General features: G+C 43.7%; 1 protein-coding gene across 6 annotated transcripts in view; it reads right to left on the bottom strand.

The window, feature by feature from the left end:
- The window catches only part of OTULIN (OTU deubiquitinase with linear linkage specificity), a 42,618-nt gene extending 25,270 nt beyond the window's left edge, over window positions 1-17,348 (bottom strand). The window contains exons 1-5 of one of the 6 annotated variants that reach the window (XM_090049853.1): window positions 17,219-17,348; window positions 14,773-15,108; window positions 7,625-7,701; window positions 6,629-6,723; window positions 1,459-1,602 (exon numbers count right to left, since the gene is read on the bottom strand). In XM_090049853.1, coding sequence (XP_089905979.1) covers window positions 1,459-1,602; window positions 6,629-6,723; window positions 7,625-7,701; window positions 14,773-15,108; window positions 17,219-17,304 — 738 coding nt within the window. In that variant the 5' untranslated portion in view covers window positions 17,305-17,348. The other 5 variants (XM_090049854.1, XM_090049851.1, XM_090049856.1 and 2 more) reach the window with 5 other exon arrangements.
- Window positions 17,349-24,302: the final 6,954 nt, after the last annotated feature.

Below are 24,302 nucleotides of genomic sequence, written 5' to 3'. Positions count from 1 at the left end.
AGGCACCGGTATTTTAAAGAAGAAGAACAGAATTTAATAATGGGAGACAACTGTCCTCAGTTCAGGGTCATCTTCAATTTGGGTAATACAGAATTTTCTGCTTCCAGATGATGTATGCCAAGTCATCAGTACAGAAAGTACTTAAAAGAAGTCCCTTCTAGTGTCTTGTCACTACTGGAGATATAATCCAGTGATTAAAAAAACCTGCCCAACTAGCAAATACCATGTTAGCTCACATGCCATAAGCAACTTTCCCCACTAGAAGTTAGTCCTGCGACACTAAGGTATGTGACTGAAGCAGGGCACCTGGTTTCTGTGCCAGAATGGAAGTCTAGGGCGTTTCCCTCACTTCTCGCCCAGCCACCAAGGAGCAGCAGGAGTTCACACTTCAACACAAAAAGAGATAGATTATAATCCCCTCTCAGCTGCTGCCAAATTGGCAGTAGCTTTTGGCTAAGCAGCCAAAGCTGCTGCCTATAGAGCCATGGCTGTGAGAAGGTTAGAGCTCTAGCTTTTGTCTGAGCAGGAGAGTGAAGGTATGCGAGTTGAAGAGCAAGCTCTACCCCAACCAGGAGGTCAGCTTTTGGCCAGGACTTAAAATAAAACCAAAACTCTCAATTCATTCTGTCTTCCCAAAAAAAAGGTGTTCACATTATTTGGGGGGGGGGGGCGTGTAGTATTCAAGAAAATGATAATATAGCTAAATTCACGATCAAGCACCACAGGATAATACTGACACAACTTCATAGACAATTAATAATTTGTCACAGGTTCTAAACCTGGTGTATTAGGCTGAAGAATTTGAACTACTTTCAGTAGACAACCCTTCTTTTCAAGGAGATAATTTCCTGCTGGTGAAGCAAAAAATGCAGATGTCTGGCAATTCACACAAGTAGAACAATACCATTTTTGACATAAGCTTTACTAATATACCACTTACCTGATACGGTAAAGAGAACTTAGCATTGTAGGTAAATAACAAAGCTGCTAAGGAGGGATTCAACCTAACTTTCCCATAATTCCCATTACCAAAAGACTACAGTTTCAAAGCAAATGTTCAATTATAATAATTATTTATAAATTGTCATAGATGTACTCAAGGTTGGGCAATGGAAGTGCACAAATATTAAAATTATGAACACATCTATATATTAACTTCCTTGAATTCTCCAATAAATCTAACTCATTTCCAAATACTGACTGCCATACCACAGACACTAAAATAAAGAGTAGAAAGAACAGGTCAAGATGGATGGACAGTTTGTGGCCAGAGTGTTAGCCTTTGGTGCAAGGATACCTTACAGATCTCTTCTTACGCCCCAATTTCCCCCTTCCCTCCAATTTTTAAAACTGAAACAGAGCAGTGCTCATATAATAGTATGAGACTATAACATTATCCAAAAGTCAGAAAGTATATTTTCTCTTGAGCAGAAGATCTATTGTAAGCATGAAGCATACCAGCATTAAGTCCTCTGACTGGAGCCAGTTGGGCTGTTCAGTAGCTTGGCTCAGTGCCTGGAATAGCGTTGCTCTGAGAGCACAATAGTTATCACCTCTTACTCTCCTTATACAGGCAAATTTCTGAGAAACTGCTTCATATCCCTATTAAAAAAAATAAAAACAAAAAACAGAAAACCAAATTGATTATACAAATAAACACAAAAACATTTTTTCATTCATTCTAATTCAAATGTCTGTATCAAGAGACAACATTTTAGAGCCATCTAAAAGAGCCAACACTTCGTGTTTCACTACTCCACATAAAATAGTCAAATACTTCTGAAACAAATGTATAAGGACAAGTTACGCAAAAGAAACACAATACAGCTATTCAGCAGAACAGAACTGTGTAACAAATATTTTTATATATCAAAAACAAAAGCTTAAACAGAAAGCTCGCACTCACTGGTGAGACTGCTTGGTCTGAACCCTAGCCCTTTGAAGATCGGTATCACAGGACATTACCATCTATAGATGCCAAGTAAATTAAAAAGCATATAAACTATCATAACTGACATGTTAATCAAAACATGAAGAACGAACCTAAAATAGCCTTCTACAAGCTGTTGGTGTCCTCACCAAGGCCCCTGACACATTACATTTAAAATATACTTAACAAGTTAACTGCACCTTAAAGAGTAGCCCAGCCACATATTCAAATCAATTTAAGGCATGATAATACAGTAAACAAGCCTCAAAGTTATTCCACATAACATGTAGCAAAACTTTGTGGCTTGTTTGTATCACGACTTAAACTAAACATATAGCTGGTTGAGACTGGTCTATGACAGATCCCACTGTTCAACTGAGTGTCAAGGTCCAGCCTGGTATAGCCCCAGGGTCTGGGACACACAGGTGGGGGCAGAACCAGTACCCTGGACCTCTGCCCAAGCCCCAGAGGAAGATGGGGGTGCCACCATGATCCTGAGGATATCCCCACGAACTCAGAATGTAAAAAAACTGCTTGTGCAGCCCAGCTGCATGCATGATTTTTTTTTTTTAAGTTGCAACGGCAACAGAAGCCTGGGATCAGGGAGGATCTCTCTGATCTCCAGATCCCCATATGCCACGACTTGTAAAAACTGTCAGCCACCAAGCTGGGATTTTGGCAATCAGCTGATTGTTGGCTGGGGACAGTTCTAGACCCCCACTTGGTCCCTAGCCCCAGCTAACAGTCAGTTGATTGTGAGCATCTGTCTTTTAAATGGCCAATCCAGGGAAATATGGTGTGGTTGGGGACCTGAACCCCAATGCCAAAAATCATGTCTTGCCATTTACATGAGACATAGCAGGAGAAATGATTACCAGCATAGCAGATCAGATCCCATCATGCCTTTAAGTGAACATCTGTCAGTGGTTCAATATATGACTCATTAGTAACACACGCAGAAGCTTATACTAACACTGCACTGTTGTTTTCAGTATTTACAATATTAAATTAAAATGGCTTAATCTGAACTGTTAAAAATGCATTTCCTCCAAAATTCATACAAAACAGAAAACTACTGAATAATAAACTACAGTATCTCCATTTTCCTCTGCATTTTTAAATATACTATTTACCCTATCATCCCTACACCCAAAATCCATAGCAAGAGATCTCCTTCCTTCCTCCTTCCTAACTCTTTACAAAGGTCTCCCAAACAAGAATATGATCTAACACACTTTGACCAAAAACAATGTGGACAGTCAAAACAAGGTGGAGAATGTGTTGCCCATGAGTACAAAAATTCTAGTAGTTGTTACTTGTCTGTAACAGTGCTGAGAATTGTGCTGATAGGAGTTTTGAGAAAATCTTGGATTCTCCTAAGCAGGCCTTTTTTATTTCTACTGAAAATTCATAGATATTGGGACTCCTTGCAATATACTCAAGTCACATACCACCACCACAGCCCTTTAGCCCCATACAAAGGGCAATTTCGATTGCAGCAGACAGTTTTAAAACAGGAAAGTGCACAATTAAGGAAAACTAACAAATGCAAATGAGTTTACATGGCTCACATGGCACCCAAAAAACTTGTCTAACAACTCTCCCAACTATACAAGTTGTCCAAAAAAAAGATATGCAAAAGCAAGGAGGTTTTGGTTGTATTTCCTGAACCATCACAGCTAAAACAGTTCAACCCTACTACAACATTCTTTGTTACTAGAAGTGCATCGATATCGGATCAACAATATAAAGAAAATAGACTGTATTGGAAATTGTCCTGATGCAGCCGATAAATGCCTATGCACGTGCGCAGCTGCAGCACAGCACAGCACACAGGCAGTGAGGAGCACAGCCCAGAAGGTTGGTACAACTGGTAAGTCTGTGGTGCTGGAAGAGAAGGGAGGAGGGAAGGGGCGTGGAGGTGGGGGCAGATCAATGTCCCCCGACAGCGAGGGAGTGGGGCTGGGGCAGGCACGGCCCAGTTGGGACAGGGCAGGGCACGGAATGGAGCCGTGGCTTGTCTGGGGAGCACAGGGAGGGGGAAGCTCCCACAGCTGTGTGCACCCCAGGAGGACATGGGGAGGCATGCCCTCAGATCTGCGCAGGGTGGGGCGGGGTGCACTGCTGCCGCAGGCGGGGGCGAAGCTCTTCTCAGTGTATGGGGGAGGGGGCTGTGCTCTGGGCAGGTGGTGACACTGCTGGGAGGAGGCGTTTGGCAAAATTTGGGCCATAGCCCCCCTCCCAGAACTGCTGCCACCCACCCTGTGCACAGCCCAGCTCAGCCCCTGAGAACCGCAGCCCACCGCACACAGATCCAGGTGAACATGACCCTTCTACGTTCCTTCCCGGAGTGCTCGCAGTGGTGGGAGTCACTTCCCCACCCCCTAGATGCGCCATGGCTCCATCCCGCGCCCACCCCAACCTGGCTGGGCAACACCTGCCTCAGCCTCACTCCCTCCCTCATTGTGAGGGCAGTGATCTGCCTCCCCATGTCACTTCCTTCTCCCCTCCCCTTCCACTACAACAGACTTACCAGCTGCACGCAGCTGTATTGAAAATCAGATTGGCATCAGCCAATATGCCTCCTTAAAAATTGGCTATTGGTATCGGTCCCCAAAAATCTCTATCAGCGCACGCCTATTCATTACTGTTACATTTTTTGTTTTTTCAAACACTTGAACATCTGTGCCCATACCATGGAGATTATTTTGAAATATACTCAAGAGAAAATGTCCATCACCAAATGGGGTTTTGGTAGAGATGCACTGATATATCAGTCCACATCATATCGGCATTGATAAAAGGAAAGTTGACTTTATCAGCAATCAGCTTTTTTTGGCCGGTGTAGCTGACAATGTCACCAATAAATGCTGCAGCTGTGCACATGCATGCAGCATGCACGTGGTCAGGAATTCAGCACGGCAGCTTAGAGAGCGGGGTCCTGCTGGTAAGTCTATGGCAGTGAAGGCCCCCATGATGAGGGAGGGAATGGAGCAGGGGCTGGCACTGCACAGCTGGGGCAGGGTGCAGGGCAGAGCCGCGAGTGGCTCATCCAGAAGGAATGGGGGGTGGGGTAGCTCCCCACCACTGAATGCACCACCAGGGAAGGCATGGGAGGGGCACGTGCCCCTCAAAGTAGTACATGGGGCGAGGGTGGTCTGCACCAGCCTCTTCCCAGTGGGGACTGGGCTGGGAGTGCACTTGGGGCAGGCGGGGGTAGGACAGCAGCAGCACTGGGAGGCAAAACTGCAGCGAATTCTGGGGTGACTGTAATCCACCCCATAGCTCTCCCTCCCAGCCCCTTTGCTGGGAAGAAGTTGGTGGAGCCCTTGGCCCTAAGCGAGCAGTGGGCAACCTGCCTTCCCCCAGTGCAGAAATCTGGAGAACACATGCCCCCCCATGCCTCCCTCAGGGGTGCGCACAATGGCAAGGAGCCACTCCGTCCCATACCCTATCCCACCCTGGCTGGGCAGCACTTGCCCCTGTCCCAGCCCCACTCCCTCCCTCACCATGGGGGTGTAGATCTGCCCCCTCCCCCACATCCCTTTCCTCCCACAGACTTACCAGCAGGACACTATTCTCCAAGCTGCTGGGCTGCATATTGGCATTGGCTAATATGGCTGGTTAATAATTGGCCAGTATCAGCCAAAAAAAAAAAATCTTTATCAGTGAACCCCTAAGTTTTGGTAGTTTTTCCAAAAAAGTCTTCCATATGTCCAGTCCACATCAACACTGCACTCATGGGTAGAAAAAGAACACTCTCTCTGAAACAAACACATTCTGCTTTATTTTGTGTCCTCTATGACACTGCCTGAACTGCAGTCCATCAAGCCACAAAGTCCACAGGTCAAATTCTGCTTTCATACCTTGAAAGAAGTTTCAAAACTAGAATATGGCCCAAGAATACTTCAAGCCCCCTGCAAAGTCATTAACAATGGTAAAAGTAAGCAAAAAGGCTCTTAAAACCCATTTTAAAAAAATCCTTCTTGTGTATGGCCCCATACAAACAAAATAGGTAGAGATTAAGAACAAGAGATTTAAGATAAAGAAGTTCTCTATGTTCTAATGCTGCCTGCATCACCATTTTATGAGAGCCTCCCAGCAGTAAAGAAACACCCATAGCTCAATCTCTTCCTTACCCCCAGGGGAAGAACTGTATTTGCACAGATAGATTTTGACATATAAATACTTCCCCTCTTCTCAAATACGAAGAAGTTCTGCTCAACAGAAAACACATGGTTAAAGTATAATTTTCTATGCTGAAGATGTCTTTTTCCTTTGTTTACCTAATGAGTCCCTAAATCCTGGATTTTGTGTCCTCCCTATTCAGGTGATATATTTGCAACTGAAGTGAAGATTTGGCTCTTTCTTTTCAGCCCTGCAAAGTGAAATATGGGTACCCTGGGTAACAGTAAATCGCAAAGATGTTTGCATATAGATGATATAGATGTTTATTCATATATTCTACCAATAAGAGTAATAAGAATTTCAAATAGATGTTGCAGGGACTAATTAAACAACCACACACCTAACTTACTACTTCTACTTTCTGCTACTGTATTTCTGTTTGAAATACTGTGCACCTTAAAAATACAAGAAAAAGAAAAGCCATAAAACCCATTAAGGCCAAAATCTGGCAAATATCTATTGTGCGGAAACTACCAAAAAACCCTTACAAAGAAAAACAAGTTATTATACCTTTTTCATAAGTTTTGCCACTGGTGTATTTCCTCTCCACTCTTTTTGGCAGTACTCCACGATATCCATTTCAGGTGCAACACTTAGCTTATTTTCTGTTGAGATTGATCACATGTGATATGCACATTATATTAAAGGGGAACTATGAAACAACTCAATTATGTAGTGGTTATATCTAGTACTTCAAGAAGTTCTAGTTTAGTTGAAAATAGTTACCGATCTAAGAGCAGCTGACTGTAGCATATTGCCTAGCTAACATAAAATATCTTCTGTTAGTATTGGACAGAAAAAAAAAACCCTCCAGAAATCAGTGTGCAAGCATATGATGGTGGTGAAGAAGATGCCCCATGACCCCAAAAAGCAGCAGAAGGAAAAGACCAGTTGGCTCTCCCACCACTTCAGCAGTCAAAAAAGGCAGCAGGAAAGCTTGTTTTCTTCACTTCAGCAGTTAGATTACAGAGACACACACAAGACACTCCATATTTACATAGGGCATGTTAAGCACAATGGAAAGCAAGCAAGAAAGATGGGAAAAATTAGCTTCCCCAGAAGAGGTAAGGAACACAAAATTTCATGGGAATTCCACTGGCTTCCTTTCAGATCACAGGCACTGAAGCAAGAGCACTCCTGAGGGACTCCCAGTGACACCCTTTCATACTATCAACTGGTTAGTAGTATTTGTTAAAATGTTACATTTTTACAGAAAAGGTACCAGCACAATATACAAATATCAATTTTCTACACGGTCAAAAGAACTTTGAAGAAAAAAAAAAAAAAAACCTAGGTAGATTGGGTAGTCTGAAACACGATTCAATGTGAAACGGAATTTAGGATGAATAAAAAATTGTGTTGCACTCCACTGTGAGATGCATCTCCAATGCATATATACATTCAGCAGCAAAATCTTCGGGGATGAAGGAATAAAGCTATATAAACTAATATTATTATAAGTTGTTCTGTTGTGTGAAAGGTCATATAAATGAAAGTCAGATATACCTGTGGAGCCTGTCTCACAAACAAGTAATACTTTTTCTCTCTCTATTTCTTCTGCATCACGATACATGTCCTCCTCACTGCAACAACATTGACACACAGTTCATGTAATACCACAAATCATACTGCTGTTGAAATTTACTCCATTTACCACTGTATAAAGCTACTTAATCATAATTCCCTCAAAATATTATAAGAGAATTCAATGTCCTCCTACGATCCATATCTATGCATTTTTAAAGTGAGGAAAAAAACATGAATAATCTTGATGCCCTGGGGGAAAAAAACAGTTATTAATAATCATATATACATGTATAAACATACACACACATTAGTGCAGCGATAAATTATACGTTACTGAAGTGATTCATTACAGGAACGGATAATAGACCAGAGAGGAAAAGGATGGGTGGGTGGGTGGGTATATGCCTTAAGAAGGATGTTTGTGCCCACAAGCTTTTAAAGAACAACTTTTCCAACTATTTAGTCTAATAAAAGATAAATCACATTTACCCAAAGCACCTTGTCTGCCTATATTATATAATAATATATATTGTATAATATATATGCGTGCAGTCAGTGGTATTATAGGCATACGAGGGGTAGGGTGGGTGTTTTAAACACTCTCCCCCTCTGGTCTGTCATCCATGCCTGTAATAGATCACTGCACAAGCATACACCTTGCTGCTGGTGTCAACCCCACTGGAGACTGAAACGAGTGGTACAATAAATTCCATTTTTATTAGAACAAGCATCATAAATTCAGTAGCTTTTAGTTTAACGTATATTTTACCATAACATTATATAAAGGCTCCACTATATAAAAAGGGGTTCATAGATTTCATAGACATTAGGGCTGGAAGGGACCTCGGGAGATCATCGAGTCCAGCCCCCTGCCCAAAGGGCAAGGAGTCAGCTGTAACATATCTAGTAGATGCCTTAGCATGTATTCAGGGTGAGCGGGAACTCATACGCCATAATTGTTTTAGTGTCTGGAAATTTAAAGGAAAAGACATTTTAAGTGATACATATTCCTTCAGATCTGATTCTGCCAGGTATTCAGCATTATTACATAGTAAGCCAACCTACACAATTCTTAGTTGTAATATTTCATTAAAAAGTTACCATCAAGTACATTATCTATTTATTTGGGTTTTGCTCTTTTGGGGGTTTTTTAATAATAAATGGAACGTAACATTTCACTCACTCCAAAACTAGCAAGTACCCATTTCAGTAGAAAGAAGAAATTCACAAAACTTGTACATGCATATTAATTTTAACAACAATTCTAGCTTATCTATTATTTGTGTCCAGTAAGGTCAACAACATGATCAGTACTCAAACAGAAACCAACCTAGTGCTCCTGACACAAAGAACTTACACAAACGAGACAAGACAGGCAGCTGAAAGCTTTAAAAAAAAAAGGAACAACAAATAAATTACCGTGACTAGGTGATAACTGGATACGCTCTGGTAAACCAAAATGTGAACCACATTGTTACTTATGGCTTCACGTCCATGCCAACTTATCTTATACAATTATTTCTGAACTTGTTTGCAAAAATAAGTAAACTTTTTTCTCATTAGCTTTCACCCATGCCATAACGAGAAGCCAAAAATGTCTTACTGTTGCTATCAGAGTTCTAAAGCAGTTTTCCTTCCTAATCATAAGAAAGAGATGGAAGGGACCTAGGCAAGTCCATCTCCTAGCCCTAAAGCAGGATTAAACTATACACAAATCATTCCCAAAAGATATACACAAATCATTCCCAAAAGCAAGTCCGTCTTGCTCTACAAAGCTTCTAATGAAGATTACTTCATCTACAAGCTCCCCAGGTAACTGATTCCAGTCTTAATTACTTGGGAATTAGAATGTTTTTCTACTAAGTTTACACTCTCGTTTCAATTTAAAACTACTACTTTTTGTTCTCGCCCATGCAGGGAACAATTTATAAGCTTTGTTTCTTCCATCATCTTTTACATAGTTTACAACTTCTTTTCTATTCCTTTAACTGAAAAAAAAAAAATCCAATCCTTTCAATCTTTCCTCACAGCTTGTATTTTCTAAATATCCATATAGACAGACATAAATATACAAACAGGAGTATGATATCATATATGATACTCAAACAAGAATATGACATAAAACAGAAGCATCATAAGCATGGGCTTGGATTTTGCAAGTGTAACATTCACGAGTTTTGTGAGTTTGTTATATATTATAATCCCTAGATCCCCTCCTTGTAACACTGCTGCCTGGCCAGTCACTCTACGTTTCCCTTATAATTGGAATTCAAAGTGTTGTTGAGAAATATTTTCCAAAGCGCATGCAAAACCTTTCCATCTTGGTATCATCTACAAATACAATAGTCTGGAAAGATTTTTATTTTATTTTATTTATTTTTTTCTAATGGTAAAATCATATAGCCTTATCACACTGAATTATGGCATAGTTATAATATTTTCTTCCAGAGAAATATCATTCTACAAAAGAAAAAAAAAGTATTAGGCATAGCTGCCAGTAAAGGAGATCAGACCAGCAAGCTTGTATCTTTATGCAAGCAGAGTTATAATTTTCAGTTTAGCCTCTAAGCCTTGAAACTTTCTATGACTGGAAGGTCACCTAATTACATACAGTACTTGGGTCCAAGTTAATTGGCCTTTGTTATCTTTTTTCTCTCTCACCTTATTAACAAATGTTTTTTACTTGAGAGAACTCAGCTGAGATTCTTCTAGGACAGTATCTGGCCTGTGGCCCAGACGCAGCCTGCAAAGTCAGTGTGAACAGCCCATTACCAGCATGTCAGCACAGGTCAATGCTTCTTGTATTCAGCAACAATGGAACGAAGGATAGGAGTAACAGCAGTATTCCCCCATGCAGACATACCAGCTCCAGAGCACAGGATATGAGTGCAGCCACTTTCATAACCTTGCCACAACAAATGACTGCAGCTATAGGAACCCCTTATAGCAGGGACAAGCAGCAGCTGCACTCAGCTGCTAGGCTCCAGTGCCGTGTTAAAGCTCTGAGCTCACTGGTGTGTCAACATGAGCTCTGGCTGGAAACGCATCTTTCATGAAGCTCCAGAGCCCATAAGATGAGCTTGTTTCCTCTTTTCCCTGCCACTGAATCAGTGAGGAGAGAGCAGGGTGGGAGAGACAAATGGCAGCAAAACTCAGATCCTGGGAAACAGAGCCCCATGAAAACTCTGGCAGAGGGAACAGGAAAGGCAGTGGAGACCCACCCTTGGCAGTCCTATGTGCACACACCCACGGGGTTCTGGCATACAGCACTGACTAAAGCACCTGAAAAAAAAAAAATGTTATTTCAAAGAAACACACCATGGCAGAGTACAGTCCCACTCCCATGTTTCCAAGGCCCATGGCTCAGTTTCCCAACTTTTACTGTCTATATCAGGGGCAGGCAATTATTTCTGGTGGAGGGCCGCTTACTGAGTTTTGGCAACCTATCGAGGGCCACATGAAAGGCAGCCAGGGGCAGATAAATATTAATTTCCTAATGTTTTGGGGGCCCATGGGCTGGATAGAACGGCATGATGGGCCACATCTGGCCCACGGGACGCATTTTGCCCTCCCGTTCTATATGAAGATACATTCATTAATGGTTGTGGAACACTCTGATACTAGGCAAATGAATAATTTTTAAAGGATTATATAAAGATGAGCACAGCTGTTCACTGCCGGATTTTGACAGGTATTCAATAGATATTCTAGTAGCAACTCCTAGTCTAATGAAGACAAAAATTAAATACTGAAGGGTTGCCTCATTTCCAGCCCACTGAAACAAGTGGCGCAAAAGCATAAAGGAAAGTTATGATACAGCATTTAATACATTATTTTTTCAAGCTGTTCAGTGCTTGATCCTGTAAATTACCATACGCACTCAAATAGAAGATGGCCCTGATTATAAGACAACCCTCTCCCCCCACCCCTGCCCTTACACAATAACTAGATTCTATATATGGAAAATGTATACATTTGTTATAATTTTCCAGGTATAGAATATCAATTTTGGAAGTCTGCCTTCAATTTGTCCCCTTTCCACTGCTACAGCAGGAAAAATAAACCTGGGGGATAAGGTAGCCCTTTGTTCCTCCCCCAAAAAACATTTTCCCCTGGCAGGCTTACTGTCAGAACCTGCTCTCCATGACAGCAGAGAAGTGAAGAGCAAATTTGAAAACAATAACCTTGAAATTAAACAGGAATGTTGCAATTTGCATATAATGTACCTCAAGATTTAGCTCAGTCAGAATTGATCTGTGTTACCTTTTTTTGAAGCTGCTGCAAGTTTTAGCACAGGTGTTTCATAAATAGTTTTGAGCAGCACTTCAGCACCTGCTTCCATCTAGTATAAACCCTGCATGGTATTAATCCAAAGCCAAAAAGCTCAAGATCTGCCATATAGTTCAACGTGCTGGGCCTAACCAGAGTGAACAACATTTCAAACCATATTAACCCAAGACATTGGATACAGTTCTCCCAAAATCCCTTTGTTGCACCCTCTCTCAGCCTGGTACATATGATTCATGTGGCACTACCCTCCACAGTGACCCCACAGCTCAGCACTACTCAGTATGTGTGTATACCCCATATCACCACCCCCCCGCAACCCACAGGATCCACATGCTAATTAGCCCCCATTCATGACTGGAACTGGGTGTTGAGTGATGAGTTCTGGGATTCTCCAAAAATTTTTGTGCAGATAAGGTGCAGGGTAACTTGGTCCAGCTTTACCTCACAAAGGGTGGGGCCACACTAATCACGTGTGCAAGGCTGAGAGGGGGGCCAACAGAGGAAATATAAGTAAGCAATGTCATGGCTCACCATGACAAAAAAGTGTTAGCAGTGAGGGGGACTGAGCTTAATGGACCTACCATATGTCTTACTCAGATGGATTGCACTTACCTATCCTTATGATAGGATCCCATCAGTCTATTTGCCCAATACGGGCCCTATGTTTTAGAGTGACACTCATGGTTGGCTGCATTTAATCAACTTTTTAGTTGGCTTCCCTCGCTGGGTACACACTGATTTTGCCAGCAGTTTAAGGGTAGATGATATATTTAGTAAGATTTCCTAGTATGCAGTTATAAGATGAGGAGTATTTTCCCCCCATGCCAATGAGGGGAAACGCATCTTGTATTAGAGTAATTACATTAAATTGAGTTCTTCTAAGGTAATGCATTTGATCTTAGCCTACAAGTGGCTGAGAAGTTAAACATTCTATACAAAAAGATAATGTTAAAATTTTAATCTAGAATAATTACTCCATCACCTTGTTAGATGTTGGCTAATAAGTAGGGATGCATGAAATGGGACATATTCGATTCGGATTCAGCCCAAAACAGGGACAGTAATTCAATTTGTTGATTCAGATAATGGTCCCCAATTTGATTTGGCCGAATCCAAAGGTTCAATGCTGAATGGGAGAATCAGTGATTCAGCCACAGACACAGCTTTAAATGTTTTTTCTACATACCTTAAGGTACCAGGTGTGGCTTGTGAATGCTGCAATGCTGGGACAGATGGAGCGTCCCACAGGAGCGCAGGCCCCTGCCCCATGTGCTTGGTGGCAAACCCAGAAGTAGACCAGAAGTACTTTCAGTCCACCTCCAGGTCCACCACTAAGCATGCAGGGGACACCCCCCAAACCCAGGAGGCACCAGTTAATGAGCCCGGGGGGGGCCCTGCACGCTCCCCGGTGGACCCATAAGTGGACCAGAAGTGCTTCTGGTCCACTTCCAGGTCTGCCGCCAACTGCACTGGGGAGCCCCCCCACGGTCCTGTGGGATGCTCCATCCACCCCACCATCACAACATTCACCAGCTGCCTGGTACCTTGAGTTATGCAGAAAAAACATTTAACGTGTCTATGTCCAAATCGCCGAATCTTTCCTAATCTCTCCAAATCCATTCAGAGGATTCCGATTCAATTCATGGAGATTAAAGCATTCCCTGATTCAATTTGGATTCAGAGATTTAGCCACTGAAAAAAAATCAGGCCAAATCGAATCAGGGACCAAAGCTTTGCACAGTCCTGCTAACTAGGCAAGAATACCACTTACATAACAGTTTTAGGGAATAAGACAGTTGCATGTAGAAATTCCAGCAATTTAATAAATACGGTTTTTGAACCAATTTAACTCAACAGTACCTTTATGTGGGTGCTTTGAAATCAGCCTATAAGTAGTTAATACGGTTGGGTATTACTTTGGTACCAGCTGGAGCGCACACAAAGGTGCATTTACTTTGCTAACACATTATAAGGAAAACAATGCCTTCAGTTTTAAATTAACTACTTAAACAGCAAATTCATGTAAACATGAAAACTGGCAGCCAGTATTTACATTAATTCACTTTATCTATCTACAAAGAAAAGAGTCTTCTGATGTGTACCCAAAGAAAGATAGTGAGCAAATGATTTTTCTATTCACTGAATTTTGAATGGTGTTCAATAAATAAAACAACAAAAGAATGAAAGTAAAATGCAGCACTTTCTTCCTCTTCCACTTCGCCAAATACTGTAAGGGAACAGGAAACCATTCTTACTCAAATGTCACATTTTATTTTTAATGGTTTGCAATGCCCTTTTAATACATTAATACATAAATACAGGCCTTTGATAACTCCAGGTTCTTAAAAAAAAAAAAAGAAGTTATACTTGTTAAAAGAGTTATACCTTTGTTTAACCATAGACACAGATGCTTGTGGTCCTTATACCCATTTCAGACAAAGAGCCTTTTGCAGGATCTTCAAACCAGCATTTTGCAGCAGATGCTAAAAATTTTAAGATTATAAAAGAAATCCTTAATCTTAGCATTCTCCGTTTCTAAAACTGGTTCCTGGATTAAGGGTACTACCTATTTCTATATCTCAAAGGGCTTCAAACTTCAAGCCTCTCAGATTAGTGAGGTGAATGACACACGGTCCACCTACCCAAAAGATACTAATGAGCTGTGGACACATCCCCTCAACCTCAAGAAATTAAAAGATTCAACAAGTATCCTATACAGAAGTAATAAACACCAATTATTTAAGCAGATCTAGTACCCCATTCAGCAGTTATGCTCATTTTATTAACAAGACATTAGTATTGTAAATCACAACAAAGCTAATATGATAAAAACTCACTTATCTACAGTTAACTCCATAGCTGAAGAGTTGCTAAAACCAGGCAAGTTCACTTCACAGTTTTCACAAACAGCTTGGTGGGTCAGAAATGCCTTCATGTCATCTGTCTCAGAAATTCTTCTGTGACTTTTATGTGTACATTCTTCTTTGATTTCCACTGCATGCTTCCCTTTCTGGTGTGTGGCTATACTTGCTGAGCAAGATTCATCACTTGGAACATAAAACTCTTTTTCATTTTTTGTCAAGCAGAATATAGTAGTCACTTTATTCTGTTTCTCTTCCACATTGGCAGAAGAGCCATTGGGTTTGTTTGTCTTCTGTTCCAGTCTATCCTGACTTTGAAGAAATACATAAATATGTAAGTTTCACAGAAAATCAGTAAAAGCATGCATTTCTTCCCTGGAGTATTTTCACTAAAGTTGCGGTATTGTGATACACAAAATGATCACACATGCTGTCAGTGTAATGACAGCCAATCATTTTAAACAAACCTAGCAAAAAGCCACTGTAATAAGAACACAGAACTAGCCCATCACCTTGCCAATACATGGTTCTTCCCTATAGACCGCAGTTTGGTAACCTAGGACCTGCAGGATGGATCCCACCTGTGGAACCTTTTGATCTGACCTGCAGGCATGGGTGGGGCTCTACTGGCAATGGGGGCCTTCCCCATGTCGCTGTGGGGAAAAGCAGCAGGGGTGGCTGGGTCCTAGCAACTACCCTTCTACCTGCCTTTGACATGAACTGGATCAATCCAGCTACAGCCTTAAAAGATCACCAGCTGCCATTATAGCCTATTTTCCTAGCAAAATTTTAAATGTTGCTCTCCAAATGACCATTTCTTAGCTTAATGATCCTCTCTTACATACCTGCAGTCTCCAATAACAAACATCCCCTTGTATACCATTTTTCTGTATTGCAACTAAAGGAAATGTTCTACTAGACAGCAGTCCAAACAAGTATAATTTAAATACCACTGTTCTATTGCTTTCCAGCCAAAAATAAGTCCAAAGAATAGCCTTCAAGCACTTTCTCTAAGACTATTTTTCCTTAATTTTCAGACATTTTTATCCGCAGAAACAATCCTGAAATCATGAACTACTAAAACACTTCACTGATTTCGTTCTTTTCAGATCACTGCTTTCATGATTCTCATCATACTGAATATTCTCAACTTTACTCACTACATAATACATAGCTTTTCAATCCTGAAACCAGTTAAGCTTTTTTATTTTCCGCATAACTGCACCTGACAGAGAAAGATCACCAGTTATTGCAAGCTATAGGTGTTACATGCACCACTTAACAGTAACAATCCGTTAAAATATATGTATTAGTTTAACACTGGCTGTGTTCCCATTAAAAAAGTTCCTTCACTAATCATAAATTCTTCTACCTTCACCATTACCCTTCAGGTGGGTACTCTGTGCCTGGTAATGCCCACATGAGCTGACACTTAGCTGATGCTGGATCCTCAGGGTCAACACTTCCAGTGCCTGGATAGTTCTGCTGTTTCTCAAACACTTTCAGTTTCAATTTATTTCAGACCCTGAGAGGTAGCACAGTTCAACAAAACAGGCTTAAAACTTAAGAGAGAAATCCTTGCTTCCTTTTCACCCATGGCTAAATCACCTCACAGCTCTGCTCCTCCATGACTAAATTAGGCTGAAGTACTTATGCGTGGGCACCGCAAGAACTGATGTTTGCCAAGTGTTTTTTACCTGCAGAAGTATCAAAGCACTAAGATGTCAGCACACAAGGGTTCACATGACCACAGGGAAGTAGAGTTGGAAGGTCACCTAGCCCAACCTCCATGGTCAAGGCAGGATGGTCCCTGCCTAAGCCATCCCAGAGAGATGTTGTCAGCTAAATTAATCTCAAGTCATGCAGAAGGCTGGGTAGATTTGCACATTACAGAGTAACTGAAATGTGTGTGTAACACACACACACACACACAGGCACCTCTTCCACACGCATGCATGTGCACATATAATGAATCCACAGGTGCGTGTGCATATACAAGTGCAATTAACCCATACGGATGTGCACAGCCATGCATGCATGCACAATTCATGTGTGCACCTAGACATGTGCAGTGACCCTGTGTACACGCGTCCATAGGCATGTGTGTCGCGGCCCCCACTCACTCTCCCGGGGCCGCCTCCCGCTCCTCCAGCTCCTGCTGCTGCGGGGCAGCCCCGCCTCGCCGGCACTCACGGCCTGGGCCGAGCGTTGACCCAGGCTCGGAGGAGAAGCCCTGGGGCGGAGGCAGGGACCAGTCAGCGGCGGCGGCACTCGGACCCAGCCCCAGGCCGCGAGGCCCTGCCGCTGGCGCGCCCCCGGGCACCATGGCAACGCACCCCGCGCGCGAAGTCAAGACCTCCTGCACGCAAGGAATTAAGACTGAGGGCACCCTGGCACAGCCCCTCCCCGCACTCGCGCTTACCCGCTTCCCTCCGACACCGCGCACTCTGGTGACGTGCCCGCTGCCTGGCGTCGACCACACGACTTAAAGGTAAACATCCGCCACATAGCCCCTCCCCCTGGACCCTGCGCAGGAAATACATCCGCTTCACTTCCCCCTTCCAACGGACTAAATACAGCTCACCAATCGCCGCAAGGTGGAGATATCATCACCTTTCCCCGCTCCTCCACTATGCTAATAGCGCATGCGCCGAAGTTACCGCTTTAGCCGACTTCTTTCCTCACTCCCCCACCCCCATCCCCGGTTAGAACGCATGAGCTGCGACACCAGAAAAATAGAACTACGGCCCGACTTGTCGTTACTCTTCGGCCTGGCCCGTAAGCCTGAAGCTGATGGGCGAAACCAACTGCGGAGGTGGAGGAGGGCACTACATCCGGCCCTTGCGGCACGGGAAGTGCCGGGGTTTCCTCTGCTAGGGCAGATGTAGGCAGGCAGGCAAAGGTGCGCCTTCACAGACTAGTCCAGTCATTTTTTTTTTTTTTTTTTTTTTTTTTACACACGCACATTCTAATATAAAAGATTTAATGTGTCTGTCTGTCCATAATGCTTTATTCACGCACTAGTTGGCTGACAACTGTCAGGGACTCAAACCCCAACTTCCCAGGTCTGTTGTCTGACTGCAAAAGACAGGCAACACCAGCAAGGTCTTATTTCAAAGCTCTTTATTGAAGCATGCATACAACAACAAAGAGCAGCCCGTCTCCTGCAAGAACCAGCCCCCCTTGATAATAAGTTTATATAGACAGTTTTGCGTCACAAATTCTATACTTAATTGACTCAACCTCTATGGTTAGTTAAAAATTTCTAGTGCGCATGACAGGATACGCACATAGGTGGGAATTTCCCACTAAGAGAAAGCAAGATATCAGGTTAGTGTGAGAAAACTTCTAATTAGTTCAAACTGGCTTTTGGCTGCATACTTGTTTTGATATGCTACATCAGGGAGGAGGATTGCATCTTTGATTGTTTCAGCTGTGTCTTTGAAGCACTGAGTCTGCTTTGTAGATTTATTTATGGTCTTGTTAATTCCTACAGCTACACAATAATAGGCTTTGAGCAGTTATGCATAAGCATCTTCCTTATCATCAAACATGCAACTTTCTTTTCAGCACTGTTACTTATGCTAGTGGGCTCAAGGTAGGTTCAGGTTGTACCATCCCTATTTATCAACTCACATTCCAAATGTCATCCTGCATATGGAGAGTTCATGATTATCCTATTTATGGCCTCTCAGCAGTATTTTTCTTTGTTGGCTTTTGGGCCTGCTTTCAAACATCATATCTATCACAACCAACCAGAGTGCAAATGCAGTGCTGGGACCAGACGTGGCAGTGCAGTGGAGCGCCACACAGGACAGAGCTGTGCTGGCCTTGGCCCCCTGCCATGCTCCCTGGAGGTGGCAGGGAAGGAGGGGGAGTGGGGTCAATTCGACAAGGGGGACAGGCCACCAGGGCTGGCCTCAGCCCACCCTTCGCCCTTCCATTGTCACCATCAGCAGAGTTGGCGTAGTGATAGGTGGAAGGGAGAAGCAGGCCCGACATGGGGGAGGGGCAGGCCCAAGCCTGAAGACAAGCAAGGCCATCACAGCAGGGGGGAGGAGCAGCGGGCTGGGCTTGACATGACAGCAGTGGGGAAAGGGGAGGAGCAGGCCTCCTCCCCCATCACCCTGAGCCTGTTCATCCTCCTGCTGCCATGTTGGCCCAGGCCTCTCACCGCAGCGAGCTAGCTTCTCCCTACCCGTGGGCCCAGTCCTCCCCCATAACCCCCACATTGGGCTCAGGCCCCTCCCCCCCACCACAGCAGTTTGACCCAAGTCCTTGTAGTAACATTGTTTTAGGTTGACCATTAACTTTTTGCAGGTTGTTCCAGCAGCTTCTCCAATTAACCTGCATGCAACAGTTTCCCATGTTTCTGATGCAAAATTTTGCAGTTCGTTTCTTTTGGAGGCTCGCGAATAATAATTCCTCAGGCACACATTATTAGCAACACAAAAGGTATATTTGCAAATAGGGTTGGAGTGAAGACAAAAGACCACTCCGCCCCCGAGGAAACCTCTCAGCCGGCTCTATATACTCTCCCTCCTGGGCACGTGTGCAGAAACAGGAACTCTTACAACTTATTTCCGGTTCATACAAACATATATGTAAATACGTCACTTCATACATCGCATGTTCATTATAATTAACTACTTAAGTATGCAGGGTGGATAGGCATATATGCATCAGCTAATTACGCATGCTCAGAAAAGCCCCTAGGTCACCAAAAGTTTAAATCCCCCTCCCCTTCAAGGACACAGTGAATTGAATTACAGCTTCTGTAATTTACATGTGAATGTCAGGGGAGTGTGTGATTTAGTATAGGAAAAAGATAGTAAATTGGCTAAGGGGGGGGGGATGTCCTTGGTGGTGTTTCTTTTTATCAGGTACAAGATACAAACTGTGCAGTTCTAACAACACTCTATTCATTATGCATTCCTAATAATATTCCTAACATTTCTGTCAATAACAACATATTTCATTGGTATTAGAATTTGTCGCCATCCATTTTTTCTACAACATTAACACTTTTCTTAGGGTACAGTCTTCAGGGCCAAGAAATAATGTAGCTTCTAAAGTAGATGGGCATGATATATATGATGTTTGAGAGCAGGCCCAAAAGCCAACAAAGAATAATACTGCTGCCAGCCAGGAGCCCAAGAAGGCTCCAAACAGCTGCTCCGGGCTCTGGAGTCCTGGCATCAGCTCTGTACCCATGGATGCATACGTGCCTTGGAGCCGGGGGGGGGCCTGAGGTAGCACAACCCTGGTCTCTTACCTGCTCCTGGCACAGAGCTGATGACTGGGCTTCAGAGCCCGGTGCAGCTGTTTGGAGCCTCCTGGCTGCAGCCAGCCCTGGCTTTCTGTAGCTGCTGCTGATCATGGAGCCCGGGCTGCTTGCAGCCTCCCAGCCACCTGCTGGAAGCAGCCCAGGCTCCATTGCTGGCAGCAGCTACTCAGAGTCGGGGCTGGCCATGTCATGCCGAGCAAAATGGCCTCATGTGCCATGCTCAGCACTCATGTTGCCAACCCTTGAGCTAGAACTTCTAGCCCAGGCCCACTGTATTGGACCTGGCTTTGAGGCACAAGCTATAGTCTAGCCCTTTCAGGCACTGGACCCCTGGCCTCTGTCTGCCAAGCCCCCAGCCCCTGTATGATTGTGCCTCTCAGACACCAGGTCCCTGGGTGGCTGCGTGGCCTCATGCTCTACCTTGCTCTGAGCTCTACACTCACTTAGGCCTTGAACCTGCCCTCACGGGGCTCAAGATGACTGTGTGCACTTCAGGCACTAATGGGACCACCATATACCGCCCATTACACTCCCAACTCAAACCGCCAGTTCCAAACTGCAACACAAACAACGAGCCCCTGGGCTACAACATAAACACAAAATGGGAAGCAGCCCTTTGTCCCTTCAAGAGAAAATTTTCCCTCACTTCTCTGCAAGGATTATCTTCCAGCCCTGGGCTATATATCCTTGTGAGCACCCTGAGCCTTACCAGGGACTCACATGCAGCACCACGGTCCCTCCAGCATTCCCTAGAAGCTGTACTGGACATAAGCTCCTACCTCTGCAGCTTGCAGGGCTAGGTTAGCTTGCCAGTTTGAGCCTCAGGTTTATATCCTCCTAGGGCCCTGCTCCCCTCGGATTAGCAGATTACCTGGACTGCCAGCAAGTACCTGCTAATTGGCCTAATTGCCCCATTGCCACTGTGACTTGCAGCTGCTGCACCCTGCCTACCCTGGAGGGTTCCCTTCCTGGGCTGCTTCTTCCCTAATGCTAAGCACAGACAGTCGAAAATCCAGAGTCTGAATTGATTCAATCTCGGCAGGTTAACTTAAACTGTGTAGATTGAACCAATAAGCAAGTGAACAGACATTCACTTTGATTCCAGAAATGCAGCCACATGTCTGCAGTGGTCCAGGCCAGAAGCCGGGGGGTGCTAGAACAGGTCTCCCTGCTTGGTTGAAGCAGACACCTTGTATCTGGAGATCTGGGACAGAAGTTCAATAAAATGATTTAACCTAAATCAATTAAGTCTGGTACTATATCCATCCAGATTTATCTTAAACCGGTTTCAGCCATTTCGAAAGTGGCCCACTGTACTTCTGTTGTGTTACAGATTTGAACCAGTTTCTGATCACTTGTACTACTTTGTGTGTAATTTCTGTCCTTAGTCTAAAGGAGCAGAGCCCCAGGCTCTCTGTCACAGTGCCTTATTTAGTAGGCTATGGAATCACACTCACCTCTGCTCTCTCTCTGGCCCAATGAATCTTGAGTTGTTTTCTGCAGAGCTTCCAGAGAAGTGACTGTATCACCCCCCGTCTTCTCTCCCCAATAGTAAAATAGCCTATAGGTAGCTGGGTAAGGCTGCCTGCTGTGACATAGGGGTATAAGTTGTAACCATGTTGGTCTAAGGACATAGGCAGACAAGGGGTTCTTTGGGTAAATCTGATCTCTTTTATTAGACCAACTCAAATATGGTTCCTCAGCCTGACAAAGGGTATTTATGTCCAAAAGCTTGCAAATAATAATGTTTTCAACTATTTGAGTTGGTTTAATAAAAGATATAGGATTTACTCAAAGAATCTTGTCTGCTGTGACATATGCATCTGAAACCTTAGGTAGAAGGAACTGAACCTGGGCGTCCCTTATCCAGGGAATGTTACTGACCTCTCTATTAAAACAGGGATGTTGCTATCACTGCAGCTACCCTCTCTTCTGGCCATGATTTAATAGAAAATGTGACCCGCTAGTCACTCCCTTTCTGAAAGAAATTACTTAGGTGTCTGAATCCAGGTGAGAGATAAGGTCTATGTAAGTGGAAGTAAGTGAATCCATGGTAAAAAGCATGTGGAAGTCTTGCTGAAGCAATTTAAGTTCCTTATATCTTAGAATAGCCTAGTAATATTTTAAAACAAAGCCTGCAACTCATGCCCTACAATCTGAAAATACTTCTCTTGATTATATTTCAAAGTATTTTATTGATGTTCACTTTTTTTTTTTTTTTTTGCATCTTTGACAACTGCATCATCAACCTTCAAATGTTTTAGACTTTCCATTCTAATTTAGCACTTTCAGGCACTTCACACATTTCTCTACTGGCCCTAATGCAAGTCTAATTCATTGACAATCTTCTTCAAAATAAATAGCTTTCTAAAAAAGAAACATCTTTTGAACAATTAGCTAAATATTGCTCCAGAGAACAAAACAGCAACTGTCTTTAGAATCTGCCACATCTCGAGTGTTGTTAGAAAAGCATCTGAAAGAGCCTTACCAAAGTACTTGCTGTCAAACCTTTACAGGAAGACTGATAACTCTGCTTAAAGAATCTTCATTGATGTAACATGCAGAATAAAGAATTATTGAGCTGTACCATTAACACTTTGAATGAAAAAGGGATTCCCATGTGTAACGTCAGTAACACTTTGTGTCATGCTTTCACAGATGTTTGGAACCACTGTTAACAAGAGACTTGTGGGAGAAATTTGGCAATGCAGTTCTAGGAGCTCTGACTAATCTAACCCTTAGATATCTATACTGCTTGCTTAGCGCTACCTTCTCACCTAGGGAGCTGCAGATTTCCTGGGATTTCACAAGAAATAGTCTTCGTCAGAATCTACAAAGCAGTTCACTCAAGGGTACATATGGGGAGGCAAGATCATGTTAAAAATGGCCACCCAATCTAACTTAGTTTGCCCAGGCATGGACCTTATACTTGGGATCCCCGGTTAGGTTGATCTGAGTGCAAACTGCACACCAGTTTCAGGAAGGTTAAAGTAGTAAAAAAAAAAAAAAAAGGCTGGCTTGATTTAACTGTACCTCAGAGGTGCATTAAGTTAGATTGGATAAGGCTAGACCTATCCAACTGAACAGCTGTACATGTTTCCAGTGCATCCCTGGGCCTGGAAAAGACCAGCTGCTGTTCACAACCCTGGGGCTGCACTTTTTCTACACCCCTGCACCATCCAGCACTGACCCCCTGCACAGACTAGCCAGACTCTGAGAGCCCACCAAATCCCACAAGCCATTCCCAGTGTCAATCTTACCAGCATTTGCCAATGCCTGAAACTGAATGAAGTAAGCTGGGATGGGGGGAGGGGCAGGTGAGACTGGAGAGGTTGGTTTGCCAGGGACCATTGTCTGGGGGTAGGAGGGGTTGGGAGTAGGGAGACCCCCTCTGATCCCATAAACCGCCTCCCAGGAAGCAATCAGCCACCTGATCAGCCCTCCCCTGCCCCAACTTCCTTCAGTTGGGCTTCTGAGACTGCTGGTAAAACTGGCCTTATGAGCAGTGTGCAGGATTGAGAGGCAGTTTGGTGGCATTGTGAGGTGGGGAGCTGAAGGGGTTCTGGGGGTTTGGCAAGATTAGAGAGTGTCTCTAATCCCACCAGCCCCCTCCCACTGTAATCCTCCCAAAATCCATGCTAGTCCCCTCATCCCCCCAAGCCCTTATGTAAGCCTTGCTAGTTCCACCAATGCCCCCAACACCCCCTGTGTATCCCACTAGCCCCCGGTCCCCTCAAACCCCACTGCTAGCCCCTCCATCCCACCTGCCCCTACCCTGATTTACCTTAGCTCAGACTGTTAAATCAAAGGGCCATTTTTAACTCAATCTAATACCCACAAACTTCTGGTTGCAGTGTCTGCACGCAGCCACAGCTGATCTGTCCCTGGTTCTTAAGTGCAGCCTCCTGCTGTAACTGAGAACACGTTGCAGGAACAATAAACCCCTGGACCAAACAGAAGTTCACTGTTGGTTCCAGGGGGGAGGTGAATCTAGCTGTTGGCTGCAGCCTGCAGCTGGTTTCCCCCAGCAATGACTCCTTCTCCCTGCCAACCCAGGCTGTTTTCAGAATGGGAGGGGAGAAAGGGAGAAGAGAGATTTTAGGGTTCTCCAGCTGGCACTAGAGGGTGGGGTGGGTGAATTGGAGACCTGCCCCACCTTCCAATGGTGCCCAAAAAAAATCCCAGACTGAACTGCCTCTGCTCCCTTCCCCCCTCCCAT

The sequence above is a fragment of the Crocodylus siamensis genome, chromosome 5 (genome assembly GCF_052110815.1).
Source record: "Crocodylus siamensis isolate JL-2025a chromosome 5, ASM5211081v1, whole genome shotgun sequence".
Taxonomy (NCBI): domain Eukaryota; kingdom Metazoa; phylum Chordata; order Crocodylia; family Crocodylidae; genus Crocodylus; species Crocodylus siamensis.
The sequence above is the reverse complement of the archived record's forward strand: the minus strand, read 5'-3'. Positions and strand labels throughout refer to the sequence as shown.